This window comes from Capsicum annuum, chromosome 5 (genome assembly GCF_002878395.1).
Source record: "Capsicum annuum cultivar UCD-10X-F1 chromosome 5, UCD10Xv1.1, whole genome shotgun sequence".
Taxonomy (NCBI): Eukaryota; Viridiplantae; Streptophyta; class Magnoliopsida; order Solanales; family Solanaceae; genus Capsicum; species Capsicum annuum.
The window spans coordinates 41357993-41375484 of NC_061115.1; the positions used below are offsets into that span (position 1 = coordinate 41357993).

At 36.1% G+C, this 17492-nt stretch overlaps 1 protein-coding gene and 1 long non-coding RNA gene across 4 annotated transcripts; both read right to left on the minus strand.

Moving 5' to 3' along the window:
* Positions 1-685: 685 nt before the first annotated feature.
* On the minus strand, positions 686-11557 carry LOC107870718. 3 transcript variants are annotated; one of them, XR_001674294.2, is made up of 5 exons: positions 11368-11557; positions 10257-10360; positions 8621-8699; positions 4213-8512; positions 686-940 (listed from the first exon to the last, which is right to left on the minus strand). It is a non-coding gene; the product is annotated as an uncharacterized LOC107870718 (long non-coding RNA). The 3 variants fall into 3 exon arrangements; XR_007055686.1 differs by having other exon boundaries at positions 4213-4407; positions 8345-8699; XR_001674293.2 differs by having other exon boundaries at positions 4213-8699.
* Positions 11558-14022: 2465 nt separating this feature from the next.
* On the minus strand, positions 14023-17191 carry LOC124898476 (zinc finger MYM-type protein 1-like). The gene is made up of 3 exons (XM_047412123.1): positions 17183-17191; positions 15059-15418; positions 14023-14967 (listed from the first exon to the last, which is right to left on the minus strand). Exons 1-3 carry the CDS (start codon positions 17189-17191, stop codon positions 14023-14025), a joined length of 1314 nt encoding a protein of 437 aa, XP_047268079.1.
* Positions 17192-17492: the final 301 nt, after the last annotated feature.

Here is a 17492-nt window from a genome sequence, read left to right on the forward strand (position 1 = left end):
TTAGCGATGAGTCTAATAAGCCGGTCCTTAAAACCCTTTTGAGACAGAAAAAAAGTTGGCTGTAATTATCTTTTAGAGATGGTATATCTTGTCCTAATTGACTAAGTACGTGGTCTAAATTATTCTTTTACGACAAGCAATCTCATCCCAAATAGAATAACTACCTCGTCATAATTATCTTTTAGCAATGGTATATCTTGTCTCAAATAAACTAACTACCTCATCGTAATTATCTTTTCGCGATGATATTTCTCATCCCGAATAGAGTAACTACTTGGTTATAATTATCTTTTAGCGACGGTATGTCTTGTCTCAAATAGATTAACTACATCATCGTAATTCTCTTTTCGCATCGGTATTTCTCATACCAAATAGACTAACTACCTTATCATAATTATCCTTTAGCGATGACAAAAATTATTTTCCTAGATTAACCTTTAAAGACGAGCAACATCTTGGTCCTAGATCAACCTTTAAAGATGAGTCACATTCTAGTCGTAGATTAACCTTTAAAGACGAGCAACATCTCATCCTAAATAAACATTTAAAGACGAGCAATATTTCTTGTCTATAATTGACCACAAATAAGCCTAATATCACAAAATAATAAATTCCATCAAATAAATACCAACTTACTATCGAGAATCTTGATACAAAAACATGATATAATTAGAGACCAGAAAACTTAGTTAACATCCCATGATATTAGTTTCAATATTTGTTTCACAAAAAACATAGTTACCATCCCGATCGAGCAAGAGTATGATATCAAATTTTCTATAACATTTGAATACATAGCAAAAAAATAATCAAGTAACTCCTGTTTCTACTGCTTAAGTCATCGGCTTTCAGTTTAAATTGCCAACTTCCATCACAGGGCTAAAAAATAATCAAGTCCTCGACTTTCAGTTCCTGTTGTTTCGCCTAAATCAAGTAACTCCTACAACAGTAAAGCAGAAATTTAGTACATCGCTTCACCTCATATGCTTGACATAAATCAAGTAAGTGAATATATCAAAATATCAAATTCAATTTTTAAACACTCCAGTGCAGAGAAAGCTTCATGAACTATTTAAGAGATGAATTAACAAGTATCGCCCAATATGTACATCATACCTTCACACTAAGCATAATCAAATACTTCAGCAGTTAACAAGAGTAGAAGTTGAAGAGTATACACAACCTTAGTAGCACTTCATTGTCATAACTTGAAGATGAACAGAGTCCTATTTCAATTGTAACTGTATTTGCATAACTAAAGCTCTTTAAATAGTTGCAAACTGACAGCTTTCTCAAGGAATTCTACGTAATTTTCAGTCTCATCAAACCACGTCAGGAACTAACTATTTTTGCTATTTTTGTCTAGTTACTCTGCAAGATATCAATAAAGTTAGTTTTTGTTCAGCGACTATCTTGAATATCTTACCAGAAGCATCTACAAAGCTAATCATAGATATGTGCAATCAAATGTCCCTACACGCATTCAAATTAAACGCCCTGAATCAATCAATCTATTTCAAACGTTGCTTTCTGTTTTATTTGGAAAAAAATACTAAATTCTTTGATGATTTCACGTTTACCTTATCCCTTGATCATTATATTGTAAAGTTTCTAAAGGATGGAACTTCGGATGAGGTATGCACCACTTAAATTATCCTTCCATGTCATAAGACCTTCACAAAGGGAAAAGGACCCATTGGTCTGAGGAAGAGAAAGGCTATTCTTCTTTTTTTAGTTTTCTGCTGAGGTTTTACATGAAAATATACTTATTGCAGATCATTCCCACTTTGAACGAGTAATTGAGCATTTAAAGCAAATTAAAGCTGAGGAATTGTTGTATGCTGATAAAGTTAAGTCAATTGGCTTGACAGGAGAGGAGGAAATGGAGGGGACTTAGGAGGTCAATGTATGGATTTTCTCTTACTTCTCATCAGTATTAACATACTGAAACACATATCGTTATCATAATTCTTGTGTTATTAACTGGCAAGATAAAGGAAGAATGAAGGCAACATAGTTTGCCTAGACTATTATTAGAGTTGCCTATAGCAATTGTTAATGTTTTTTTCTTTCCAATTTCCTGATTCATCCATTTGTTGATGATGATTTTTTGTAGGAGGAAGAGACAATGTTTGAACAACAACATACCCCAGGAGGAAGAAGCAATGTCTGAACATGTTGAGGAAAAAGAAGTTGAAGCAGTAGGGCAAGACGTTTCAGAAATTGAGAGTTCAATGAAGGACTATGATAGTGAAGATGATTTCTTGAAATGGAGTCAGTATACCAGTGAAGTGTGACGGATGCAACCTAAAGCCTACATTTTCCACATCTAATTATACTCTTCTTGAGGAATAGTTTTCGATATCTAATAATATTTTGGCACTCCCCTAAAGAAAGTGAAAAAGAATCTGCCTGCATCATGTGACAACTCCTCCTACATCTAAGAGACCCTGGTTTCATCTCAGAGGATCCAAACAAGACTGTGCTTGAAAGGCCCACCTATAACAGGGTGATCGGAAGAAAAGTATGTGGAAGGAATTGGAAATAGCTAAGGAAACACAAATCATCGGCAGCGAAGGTGAGCGTGAAGGGCAAGTTATTGGAGCAGAGAATAAAAGACAAGGAGATAAAAAAAGCTTACAGGGAGAGAATGAATGAGCTAAAGGAAGAGATAAGATAGAACAAGATGAATAAGAGGAAACAGTAGGAGGAAAGAGAAAAAAAGAAGCAGGAAAACATTCTCAAGTCAGGGACCAAGGTTCAGAAGATCACCAATCCAAAGACGCTAAAAAGGATAACTAAATCTAAAGCAGAGGAAGCTCCTCAAGGTTGTTTCTAACCAAAACTATAACTAGTCCTCCTTGTATCTCTAGCTACCCTTATACATTTAAAATGTACTCTTTTTTGCAATGAGATTATGATACTCATATCTAGTACTAGTTCCTTTTCTAGTTTTTGTAGCCTGCTGCACTATTTAATTTATTAGTTACGATTGCTGCAATATCATTCTCTGTTGATGTGTAATGTTATAATAGAAAAGTTGTTTCGTAACCCCTATCCCCCACCCCCACCCCCACCCCCTACACACACAAAAAGCAAAAACAATGTAATCTGATCATTTAATTTCTTCCCTAGAAATAGGTGTACCATCCACAGTTCCAAATCAAGGAGTCGGGACAACTAGACAAAACAAGGCAGAACAAACATGAGAATTCAGACTTCCCAAATCTATTTCTTTAATCAATGCGACTCCAAAGTATAGCTGCTTCTACACCATGTGGATAAGATAAGGTAAGAGGGCCATAATTTGTTGGGAAATACGAAATCAATCAATTATGCTCCCACATAATACTATATGTTATCTAATTTCAAAGTTCTAGAATTCTTCTTTGATCATGGGAGATGACGTCATTAATCATCTAAAATAGACCGACTGAGAACTCACGACTCTTATCATCTTAGTTTTGTGTAAAAATAAATTTAAATCCTCGCTTTAACAGAGATAAAAAAGCTAAATTTTCTAGAAGTGTCAAAATATGATACAGAAATGACAGTGAATTAAATATTGGAAAGTTGTTGAGCAGGGGAGTGATAAATAGCTCTTCCAACTATAGCAGATTTATGAAGGTGGAGGCAGGACGGGCATTTAGATAACTCAATGGCACACACTTGTTACGGAAGAAATTTTTTTATGTCACTTTGCTCAATACTTCAATGGCATAATTTTGGGTAACCTACTTTATCAATGTCATTTGTTTTTGTTAATACACAAGAAAAGTGCCAAATGGAATTACTACAGTGCTATATACGGCTCAAGCCCTCTAATTATTTGATCAAAGCACCCATACATTGGGAAAGATTTATATGTAATAGAAAAGAACTCTTGATCTTCTCAACACACTTCCACATCCTTCAAGTGCATCCTTTCTTTCCCTTTCAAAGTCAACCCACTTATCCATCTCCAGATTTTCCTAAAAACACTTGACAATTTGGTCGAGTTGTAGATAAAACAAAGAAGGGTTTACTGTGAACCTACCTGCATAATCACCAGCCCTCAATGTCTTCAAAAAATCCTTACATTAACTGATTTTTACCATCAATGGAAACTTTACATATGCAGACATAATAGGAGATAATATTCTTTGAATAGACTAATAGATAACATGTAAATTAGGCAAATAAGATAAAATAAGTTGCATCTATCTGGCATACCTCTAAATTTCTTGTTGAAAGGCTATTATCTGTGGTAGCCTGCTATCTATTAGAATAGAAGTTGCTACAACTCGAGCCCTTCTTCCCTAAATCAATGTAGAAGTCTGCCCAGTGAGCATATCATATTGAGACTGCAATCATCTTAGTTGTTTCTGCAACTCCAATTCTTTAGCTTTTAACGCTATAGTTGCTTCTCTGATGATTAAGCAAACCATCAATATCAGATAAAATCATGGCATATGTAAAAACAAATTAATCCTAGACAAATTCATTTTAATATATGAAGAAGCAAAGATGAGGTTCTAAGAATGTTATATTTCACATATTTCCAAAAAAAAAAGCGAGAGAGAGATGCACCATCTTGTGCAAACTAAATTGCCTTTATCAACTCTCTGGTATCTAAGTTGCCTCTTAATATGCAGTTTCTAATTCTGGAATAAAGATAATCTGGAACTGAAGATTGATCAGATCAATGGGGCAAGATAAACTAATGCCATTGCATTCGAGTTAAGACAAGAAGACTGCGAGCTTACATACCCATGATCAAGTCCCTGATATATTATACAAACAACAAACAACAACAAACCCAGTGTATTCCTACATAGTAAGGTCTGGGGAGGATAAGATATACGCAGTCCATACCATTACTCCCAGGGAAGTAGCAAGGCTGTTTCTGATAGACCCCCAGCTCACGACAAGGAATAGTAATCAAAGTCATACCAAAAAACCTAGAACAAGACAAAACATAGAGACGCCACATACAGGAAAAGAGTAAACAAAGACTAGTAAACAATCGTAATACTACAAGCAACAAGAAATCATAATAAGAATACTACACCCACCAAGTAATGCCCTACCATACCTACCCAAATTGGCACTAACCTTCCATCCTAATACGCGTCCTCCAGATCTTCCTATCTACGGTCATGTCTTCAGTAAGCTGTAACTGCTTCATGTCCTACCTAATCACCTCTCTCCTGTACTTCTTCGGCCTACCCCTGCCCCATCTGAAACCATCCAAAGCAAGCCTCTCACACCTATAAATCGGTGCCTCCGTACCCCTCCTCATCACGTGTTCGAACCATCTCAAATGAACCTCTCACATCTAGTCCTCCGCCGAAGCCACTCCAATCTTTTCTCGGATAGTCTCATTCCAAACTCTATCGCCCCTAGTAAGCCCACATATCCAACGCAACATCCGTATTTCCACCACCTTCAATTTCTGAATGTGAGAGTTCTTGACTGGCCTATACTCTGCTCCATACAACATGGCCGGGCGGACTGCTACCCTGTAAAATTTGCCTTTAATCTTGGGCGACACCTTCTTATCAGACAACACCCCCGAGGCGAGCTTCTACTTCATCTATCCCACCTTGATATAGTGAGAGACATTTTCGTCAATCTCACCATTCCCTTGAATCATGGACCCAAGATACTTAAAACTATCCCTCTTATACACCACCTGAGACTCCAGCCTTACTACCACGTCATCACCCTCCCTCGAGCCATCAAACTTACATTCTAAATACTCGGTCTTGCTCCTACTTAACCTGAACCCTTTAGACTCAAGGGTCTCTCCACAGTTCTAATTTATCATTCACCCCCCCCCCCCCCCCCCCGAGTCTTATTAATCAAAACCACATCATCTGTAAAAAGCATACACCAGGGCACCTCACCTTGAATACACCGCGTCAACACATCCATCACCAAAGCAAAAAAAATGGGCTAAGAGTAGACCCCTGATGTAACCCTGTCAGGATAGGGAAATGTTTAGAATCACCACCCGCCGTCCTCACCTGAGTCTTAGCTCTATCATACATGTCCTTGATTTCTCTAATATATGCCACCGGGACCCCACTCACCTCCAGGCATCTCCAAAGAACTTCCCAAGGGACTTTGTCGTATGCCTTCTCCAAGTTGATAAACACCATGTGCAGATCCTTCTTTCTTTCTCTGTACTGTTCCACCAGTCTCCAAACCAGGTGAATTATCTCCGTCGTCGAGCGTCCGGGCATTAATCTAAACTGGTTCTCTGAAATAGAGACTATCCTCCTCAACCTCAACTTAACCACTCTCTCTCAAATTATCATAGTGTGACTCAATAACTTAATACCCCGATAATTATTGTAATACTTAATGTCACCCTTATTCTTATACAGAGGGATCATAATGCTCCACCTCCATGCGTCGTGCATTTTCGCCAACTTGAAAATATCATTAAACACATCAGTCAACCACCTTAAACCATTCTCTCCAACAAACTTCTAAAAGTCCACAAGGATCTCATCAGGCCACGTCGCCCTACCCCTTCGCATCCTGCGAATAGCCTCTCTGACCTTCTCCACCTTAAAACGTCTACAATAACTGAAATCACGATGCTCCTCTGATTGCTCCAGCTCCCCTAACACCATAACTCTATCCTCTTCATCATTCAAGAGCCTATGAAAATACAACTACCATTTTTTCTTAATGTGAACATCCTCCATCAACACTCTACCATCCTTCCCCTTAATGTACTTGACCTGATCGAGGTCATGACTCTTCCTCTCCCTAGCCTTAGCCAGCCTAAATAACCTCTTTTCCCCTCTTTTCTCCTCTAACCCCGCATACAAGCTCTTAAACTCCGCCGTCTTAGCAGTTGTAATTGCTAGCTTAGCCCCCTTCCTTGCTAACTTATACTTCTCTCTATTTACCCACTTCTCTTCTACATCCTTACTCTCAACCAACTTAGCATACACCCCCTTCTTAGTCTCCACTTTCTTCTTAACTTCTTTATTCCATCACCAATCCCCCCGATAATAACTGGCCCTGCCCCTAGACACACCCAACACCTCAGTAGCAGTCTCCCTGATGCACTTAGCCACCCTATCCCACATACCATCTACGTCTCCCCTACCCTCTCACACCTCTATGCCCTCCAACTTCTCCTCTATCTCCCATGCATTCACCGACGACAAGCTACCCTACTTAATTATCGGTCTACCCTCCGTACCCCTATTCTTTTTATCCTTCCTAATACCCAAGTCCATCTCTAAGAGCTTATGCTGGGTCGAAAGATTATCACTCAGAAAGACCTTACAGTCCTTACACAAAACCCTATCCCCTTTCCTAAGTAGCAAAAAGTCAATTTGGGTCTTGGCTATCGCGTTTCAAAAGGTGATTAGGTGATCGTCCTTCTTCGAAAAGCTCGAATTCACCACCACCAGCCTAAAGGACCTCACCAAATCCAATAGAGCATCTCCCTCTTCATTTCTCACCCCAAAACCAAAACCACCATGCACATCATCAAAGCCTCTCAATAACGCCCCGATGTGCCCATTAAAATCCCCTGCTACAACGATCTTTTTTTAGCTAGGCACGCTTCTCACCACCTCATCCAAAACCTCCCAAAACCATATTTTCTTCTCCCCCTCCAAGCCCACCTGTGGTGCATACACACTACATACATTCAGGGTAAACCCCCCTAAGACCAACTTAATAGTCATCAGCCTATCACTAATTCTCTTAACCTCCACTACCTGCCCTTTAAGCTTTTCATCTACCAAGATGCCAATTTCATTCCTATGCCTCTCGCTTCCAGAGTACCAAAGCTTGTAACCATCCACATCCCTAGCCTTAGACCCTACCCACTTGGTCTCCTGGACACACACAATATTAATCTTCCTCCTCTTAAGAATCTTCACCAATTCTATTGACTTACCCTGAAGGGTCCCTATATTCCAAGACCCTACTCTCAACCTATCTACTCTCACCTCTCGCCTCCCTCTACCACCCCTCACTGCACCAGCCCTAACACTCGACATAGACCACACACATACCCCTGCCCTCCCCTCTTTACCCCTCAGACATGACCATATTCCACCATCAACCCCTCCAGCCACCACTTAAGAACTGAAACCAAGTCCAAACAGAGCCTCAAACCAATAGACCGAAAGACAACAAAATAAGGCAATAATAGGAAAGCATGAAAATAGAAAAGCAGTGTGAAAGCAATAGGGAAACAGTAGGCAGTCATAAGTATACTCACAGGAAACAAAACAGTACAAATGAAATGGTAAAAATATTAACTAGTGCAAATTTCTAAATATCAAAGTTTAGATGTCACCGGGGTAATCCTGGGTGCTTATGGTACCGTCAATTTTCTTGGCAGAGTTGGTTGGTGAAAACAACATTGCCAAAAAGCTGTCACCAGAATATCATCAGATGTTGCCGTCACTGGAGCGTCTACTGTGCTTTACCGGATCTGTGTTTTGGTGACCGCCGTCGGAGCCGATCCTAGTCCCGCCAGTGATATCCGCCACTAAAAAGCAAAGAAGGGGGAGGAAGGGAGAGGGGTAGCTCAAAAGAGCTGTAGAGAAAGGGAGAAAGAGAGAGAGGGAGAGGGAGGAAGGCAAAGAGGGTAACTTACCTTTGCCGGCGCCGGCTACTCGATCTGAGGTGTGAAATCATAGATAACTCTTTCTAAAGTGTCTGCTAATTCCCTTAATCTGAGAGATTCCAAATAGTGTACCCAAATAAGTGGTCGTTTGGTAGAGTGTATTAAAAATATAATGCATGCATTAGTTTTTGTGCATTAGTAATACCTTGTTTGGTATCATATTTTTAACTGTGCATAACTAATACTTGCACTAATTATACACTCTATTGTGTATTGAGGTGTGTATTAGTATTACACATTATTTTCTATGTATTAGTAATGCAAGACTTTCAACACATGTATTAATTTATTAAATGACATTATTACCCTTAAACTATTTCCCCCCTTTTTTTTCCACTATATCACACTCCCTATTCTTTTCTCACCATATTAAAAATTACTCTTTTTGTATTCTACCATGGAAAAGAGGATGTTGATTGATGAACTAGTATGAGATACAACAAAAAGGGCTCATCCAAGAAGAAATTATTTTCATTTTCTGTAATAAATTTGGTATCGGATGGGAAGCCTCAAGGCATTTTATCTCTGGATGGTAAATCCACCAAAAGATGAGACAGTTGGAATCAGGAAAATCCTGAAGCAATTTGACGCAGATGGAGATGCAAACATCTTCTATTGGTTTCAAAATCGCCGGTCAAGGTTTCGCCGTCGTCAACGACAATTCAGGCGAGCCTTAGTGCGGCCAAAGTAGAAGAAGAACAATCTGCAACTGCAAGGTCTAGTTGTGGCGGTGCAATTCAGTTTCATGCTAGCACTGCAAATCTGGGTTCATCATCTATTTCTTTCCCTATGGCTGCACTTTCCAGTTATCTTCTACTTGGTTCCTCCTCCTAAATAGATACATCTTCAGTTGGTTCGAAAGTAAAGTTTGAAGGAAACTTCTGCAAAAAACTATGTTGCACCATTTGTTCGAGCTTTGCTGCTTGTATGCATTGAAAATAGAGTGTACAAAAAAGGGTTGAAAGAAGGGCAATTCAGTAAAAAAAATCCTTTTATAAAAATTGTACAAATATATATTATCTTTAATACATCAAACCAAACAACAACAACAACAACAAACCCAGTGTATTCCCACTTAGTGGGGTCTGGGGGGGGTAAGATGTACGCAGTCCATACCTCTACCTCTGATGAAGTAGAAAGGCTGTTTCCGAATCAAACATTGTGTAAAAAATAATATATGTGTAACTAATACCAGCATTACCAATACTTGCATTAATAATACAAACATTACTAATGCACCTTATTTAGCATTAATCTTATACACTCAACCAAACGACTCCTAAAATTGTTGATCGGAAGCAGAGAGAGTCTACAAAAAATAGTACTTAAAAGAGAAACAGACCACCAGAAAAAGTAAAGATGACATGGAAAGCATGTTTGACTAATTCCTTTAAAAACTATTTGATTTATTGTTGCAACATGAGTAATACAATGTTGGATCAGTACAGAGTGAGAATATAGGTACATCATAATGTGAATGTGGATCATTCAGAAACTAGAATTAAGTTAACAATGTAATTTAAGCATTTACATACTCAACCTTCGAGATAGTATAGTAAAGGTTTAGCAAAAAAGAACAACAGATCTAAGAGACAATAGTCATCACCTTATATCCTTCAATCCTTCTTCGCTTCCGAAAACCGTCTCTTGGTTTTCTCTTCTTGTTGAGAAGGCTAAAATGCTATCATAAACAAAGTCTAGATCCTCTCCCTGCAAAAGCATTGCACAAATAAGGGTGAGTTTGTACACACATAGTGGCATGAAGGAATAAAGAAGGACATAATAGCAAACATCTTATACTTCTATTAAATGAAAACTCTCTGTTACATACCCACCCCACCCCAAAATGAAGATCTATGGCATAACATAGTCCCAAGGCCCCATATAGTAGTGCTGAGGATTAAGAAGGAATGTAAATATCGAAGTATTAATTTTATACGAAGTAATAAACAATATAACTAGACTTTTCTGAAACTAACAATATAAACAAAATTGTCCCTAAGAATAATATAAACAAATAAAGTTCATTGTCAATTTGAGTGTAAGTTCCTAAGATTGAGAATACCTAAAGGTTACAAAGGTTAGGCATTATAGAATATCTAAAGGTTACGAACCCATTCACTGCAAAAAGGTTCCAATTGTCACAATTATGTGTAATACTGATGATGTCAACAAAGGTGAGTTCATAGATAAAATTGGAGATGTGATTTTTACACAAGTAGACTACCCAACACACCACCGATACAGAGGCAGGGACATACCCTCTGCTAATGCAGAAAATTATCCCAAACCTAGATGAAAAATACACCAGATTAATTAAAACTAACACAACCCATTAACATAAAATGAGAAAATACAAAACAAGTTGTGATAACCTTGGACTTCTTTTGTTCATTTACATAAAACCATAAAAAGTTCATTAAGAATCGATCAATTTGCCCTACTCTCGAATGAGACTTTCAGCACAGATACTACAGAGAAGAAAAATAAAGAACCACGCATTATCAATCAGTAAGCATCCGATATATACATTCAAAAACAAGTCCAAAAGGACACCCCAACACTGCGAGAATAAGGATATACAAGAAAACACATAGGGGTTGCTAAAGCACGTCACAGCGAAGGAAATCGAGTGTCACCAAAGGGAATCGAGTATCCCAATCTACAGGCAATACAAACTGCATTACATAGGAAAAATAGAGTAAAGTAAAGCTCACCGAAGGGAATTGAGTATCAAGTTTGCGCACGTCACAGCGAATTTCATATAGTGAGGAGAGAATTAGCACACAACAGTGAGAAGAGCAAATTGAGAGATGCAAATTAGGGCCAATTTAATTCGTTAATTGTAGAGAGAAGAAATCTTCTATATGTTTAAGCGAGGAGATCGAGAGTTTTAGTTTTTTAATTGCGTTTTAGTGCCTATTATGTTTTATTAATTGGCGCCCAATTATGATTTTTTAAAATTAAAAATTTTACAAAGAGTTTGACGGTATTTATTTTTTCGCTTAAGACACCAAATTATTAATAGGGATCGGTTAATAAAAAATTTAGGATGAGATTTTATACCTTCGCAATTAATTGCATAATTAGGGACTGGAATATAATCCCGTCTCAATAAATATAATTTTAGAGACGAGATTATATTCCGATCCCTAAGTGTTGGTCTTAAATAGACCTTTTTTTGTAGTGGGAAATTCAAATATGTGTATGTTCGTGATGATCTTTATGCCTTGCTTTCTGTAGTGGCGGATCCAGAATTTCTATTAAGGGGGTTCAAAAAAATAACTATATTAACAGGACCTAAAAATAAACGGGTCAATCATACATAAGCTGGTCGAATCATATATAAATGGGTCGGATTTGACTTGAGCAAGCTAGAAAAACTCAATAAGATGAAATTACTAATCCAAGTAGACAAATAAGCGGGTAGGACAAGGCTTTTCACTAATCCTTACCGTTCACGAATGATCTCTTAAATGCTTCTTTAGTTGCATAAGGAAGTCAAATCTTTGGGTCGCGATACCAAAAAATTATCAATGATGAAAACAATACTTGGTCAATAATATAATAGACATCCAAATTAACACTAAGTTAGTTGTGGACAAAGAGATGATAATACATATTCTAGGACACATAACAAGTCATGTAAAAATATGTATTCTCTATTTTTAGGCAATAAATTAAAGGAAAAGCTCACAGAAGGAAAAGCCTCTGATCAAGCTCAAACTTAGCTACAATGGATGGATCTCCTTCCAGCTGCATCAGAAGTGCTCCAAATGATACAAAAATGTCTCTGAAGATCAATAAAAATGAGAAAATTCACAGTTAAATTAATAAAAATTCGTGAATTAGAAGCCAACAAATCGAGCAGCCCAAACAATCAGAACACATACAACTCTCGACAATAATAACGTACCCATTGTAATCCCACAAGTGGGGTTTGGGGAGGGTAAATTGTATGTGTACCTTACACCTATATCACAGAGATAGAGAGGCTTTTTTCTTATAGACTATAGACAACTCTCAAACAGCATATATTTAAAAGATAAAAGAGAATATACACTAAACAAAAATTGCAAAACTTCTATCTCAAAAACAAAAACAGAGAGAAACCAACTACAGGAAAGTACATTGATCCAGAGGCGGATCTACGTGTCTCCCGGGGTTCATCCTGTCATACAACCACAGCAGTTGCCATCCAACTTCAATACTATTAAGAAACAATACTTGTCATCCAACTTCAACTGTATATAACTAAGTGGAGACAATCAATATATTCTTAAAAAATGAAACAAGCGAAGAAGCTAATCAAAACATAGTTTTAATATTAAAAGTGCAACTACATACATTATTACAATTATACTCTACGAGGTTTCATATCTTGAAATGTTTTAATAATAGCATCATTAGAAATATTATCAAATATATCTTTTTCCAAATAAGGCACCAAACAACCACTAAAAAAACTATCACTCATTTGACTCCGCAAGTCATTCTTGATAAACTGTATTGCCGAGAAAGCTCTTTCAACGGATGTTGTGGCAACCGGTAAAAGTAAAGCAAGTTTTTCTAAGCGGAATAACAAAGGATACTTTGAATGTTTCTTTGTTTGAACTAATCTTTTGGAAAGATCACAAAACCCATTCAAATCGGAGAACCTTTCATCAACATCACGAACATCAATAATGTAACTTGAAAGTTGACTCTCAAGAATACTCATATTAAATTCATCAAAATCATTTGGATATAATTCAGTCATTCTCATTATTTTCTTGATATCAAAACTTGAAAATAAGTTAACTGGATTCAAAGAAGCAATTCCATGAAGCAAATCAGTTGTCACCTCACCAAAATGATCATTGAGTTCTTGAAGTTACCAATTAATAATATTGCAAAACACTTCAACACGGTAATGATGTAAGACTGTATAATTGGCATGTCGGCGACGGGATCTTAAAGAGCTAACATATGAATCCTCAAAGTTAGGTATCAAAATATCATATTTGTTACAAAATAGAGATACCTTATCAATAAGAGAATTCCATTCATCATCCCTTAAAACTTCCAACCTTCTCTTTGCTACTTCAACAAGTAGCATGGCATTTGCAATATCTTGCTCCTTTTTTTGTAAGCATTTGTCAAGCTTATTTGTAATAAGCCAAAACATCTCTCATTAAATGTAGCATGAATGCAACCTCAAATGTTCGACAAGCTTCGAGATCTCCCATTGCCTTTGCTCTTTCATCCATATTACGTACATCAAGAACAAGTGATTCAAGAACATCAAGAATAGAGCCAAACATAAGAATAAAATTGGCAAAGGACTTATAATGAGACCCCTAACGAGTATCACAAGCTCTTGAAAAACCAAGTTATTGATTCAAGCCACTACCGATAGTAATTTTACCCATATCTAATGCCTCTTGAATTTTATGTTTTTGAGAATCTCTAAGTTCATCCATACGCTTAAAAGAAGACCCCAACATATTCAAAATATTTGAGACCGACACTATAAGTTTTCCCACTTCAATACATTTTTTAGAGACTCCAACAAGAGTTAGTTGAAGTTGATGAGCAACACAATGGATAGAATGAGCTGATCTACTTTCTTGTCTAATCAACATATTAAGACCATCGATCTCACCTTGCATATTACTTGCCCCATCGTAATATTGTCCACACACAGATGATAGACTCAAGGAATATTGAGCAAGTAAATTGGCAATTGTCTTTTTTAGAGATAAAGCACTAGTATCTTGAACATGAACAATATCAATAAGTCGCTCCATCACAAACCCCATCCTATCAACATATCGCAATATAATATCCATTTTCTCTTTATGTGACACATCAAAAGACTCATCAACTAGTAAGGAAAAGTAGCCACCATTTAATTCCTCAAGAATAGCTTTAACGGTTTCTATTTTACATGCACTTACAATATCTTTCTGAATCGATGGAGAAATCATTTGATCATTTTGAGGAGCACGTTCTAGCACATAAGCATGAATTTTATCACACTTTTTTGCATACCATGAGAGTATTTGAAGAAATTTCCCCCTACTAAGTGATGTTTTAGATTCATCATGACCTCGAAATGCAAAGCCCTGAGTTATTAGAAGTCTTGCTACATCAACCAAAGCATTTATGCGGATCCAATATCCATGCTTAAGTTGATTTAATTGCTTATCAAATTCATATTGAATAGACTGTTTTTGTCGTAGTAAATCTTGACATTTCTTCTTTAACTGATTGTGTACGCTATTCGGTAGACCAATATGCTTTTCAAGACTTCTTTTTGTTTCAACTTCTAAATCCTGTAGTTAAAAATACTTCGTCTCCACCTTGATGAATGTTATTATCTTTAAAAAGATAATAATACAAACAATAGGTTGCATCTTTACTAACGCTGTATTCTAACCAATCATGATACACATCATCGAACCATTCATGATTAAAACGACGCATTGATCCAGAAATATCTGTTTGAGGATACTCATGAAGCTGGAGACGGGGTTGACAAGGACCATTGAGGAGATATGCTCTTCTAATAAGATCACGATGCTTTGAAGGATACTTTAATATTGGGATTCTTTCCCCCAGATCAAACTTTAAGGAATTCAAATCAAATTCTTCAGCATTTTCTTGAGAAGGTAATGCTACTTTTGAATGGTTGGCATTTGATTCTTGCTTACATTGAATATCAATATGAGAGACTAAATTTGATTTTGGTACTACAGTAAAAAAATTCTTCACTAAACGTTGAGACTGTCGTAAAGTAAGAACTTAATTAGAACTTATCAATCAACATAAAAAAGAAAACAACCATCTTTATACCAAATTAAATGAACAAAATAAATGCATTTACATAGATAACAATCAAAAACCAAGTAGCAAGCAGTCAAGCACATCAAATTATAAAAAAATACATCAGTCATAAAAACAAGATGCTTTTACACAGATAAAAATCAAGTAGCAACTAGCAATTAGAAAATATATAAAAATATTATTAGAAAATTTAAAAAAATATATAAAATTAAAAATTATCGAAGAATCCATAACACATAGTGAAATTGGGGAAGACACCGGTGAAACTTGAGAGGTTGAGGTCAAACTCGATAATTCGAATTGAAAGAAACCCAAATTTCGGGTTAAAGAGAGAATGAAATTATATAGGAGTAAAGTAATATTTGACTTTTCTGCCACTTTTTTAAAACCATGTCGTTTTGGTTGAAAAAAATAAATCTTTTAGAGTTATTTTTGTTCCAGCCTCCAGGCTTCTAGAAGCTTAATAAGCTGCAAGTAAAAAATCAAAAAAACACTGCCTCTCGAACCCGCAACATAACGCGCGATCCTGAACCTCCTTTGCCACTGAGCCAAGTATCCTACTTGTGTCAAGGGGGTTCAACTATATATATATATACATATACAAAAATTTTGAACGTATATATTTAATGTATTTTTTCGACGAATGGGGTTCGGATGAACCCGTGGGAGACATGTAGATCCACCCCTGGCTTTTTGTATTCGTTTATATATCATGTATTTTCTATATTTCTTGGTGCTTTTGGTACAATATCACATATTTCTTGTGATACAATGAAACCTTCTTAGTTTATTTTAAAAAATATTATCTTGTCCATAAATTTGGGTGTAAAGAAGCACTTTGGAATCCTCTTTGCTTGCTAGGTTAGTTCCAAAAGAGAATCACTTGAATAATATGCCTAAAGATATGTTGAGAAGAAGAAGTAAAAGAAGATGTCGAAGTGTTGAGGAGAAGATCGATGAGCATAGAAGGTTAATTGGAGTTGAGCATCGCCTTCTTCATCGTAACTTTCGTTTAAAATCGTGGATTCAAAATGACTTTCTAGCAGTTTGGTCAATGAAATTGGATTTAGGCTTTAGAATCTCCTTTTTGTTTAATAGATTGGGGCGGTTTTAATGGTTTGGGGTGAGTTTAGGTCGAGTAATTTTAGTTGGATTTGGATTTGATTTAATATTTTAAAATTTAATTTACAACGAATAGAAAGTTGTCACGTAGTTAATAAATTTTTTAGTTATGGTTTAAAAAAAGATTTGTTAGTTGTAAGGGTATATTTGGGGCATAAAGGTGGTGAAGGGGTATTTTGACCAAATAGGTAAATGAAGGGTATTTAAAAATCAATTCCAATACTTGAAAGGTATTTCTAACCTTTTTTCGTATATTTATAAATACTTTTTATGTTCTCTTTTACTTGTCATTATTTTTCTAATTAAATTTTCTTTTTTACTTGTCACTTTTGATATATCAAAAAAAGATAAAAGATTTTTTTGCTATTTTTCCTAAGCATTAATTGTGTACTATTCAAATTATTTTCAAGACATATTACTCTAAACATCAATTAATAGGATAGTATAACAAAATAGTCTTATCAATAATTATTTTCTTAACGAGTGTGTCATGTCAAAAAGGAATAAGTAAAAACGAACTGAGCGAGTAGTTAACTTTTTAGTCTCCAGTTATCCTTAATGATAACCCTTACAATCACATACTTCCTCCATTTCTTTTTAAGTGTTCTATTTAGGTTGTATTTGTATTCCTTTTTTAGTGCTCTTTAAATCTTTGAAGATTAATTTGATTAAAAATTTTCTACTATTCCCTTTTCAAATTGTCAAGATTATTAATTGCGAAGGGATTAGGGATGTGGTCAATTAAATTTAATTGGGAATATAATAAAAGTACTTTAAATTTTATAAGAGTAAGAAATTTATTAAGGGCGTAAAATTTATTAAGGAGTTTCCCCAATCTAAATAGATCAATTAAAAGGAATGGAGAGAGTAAATATTATGATTTATTTCGTGA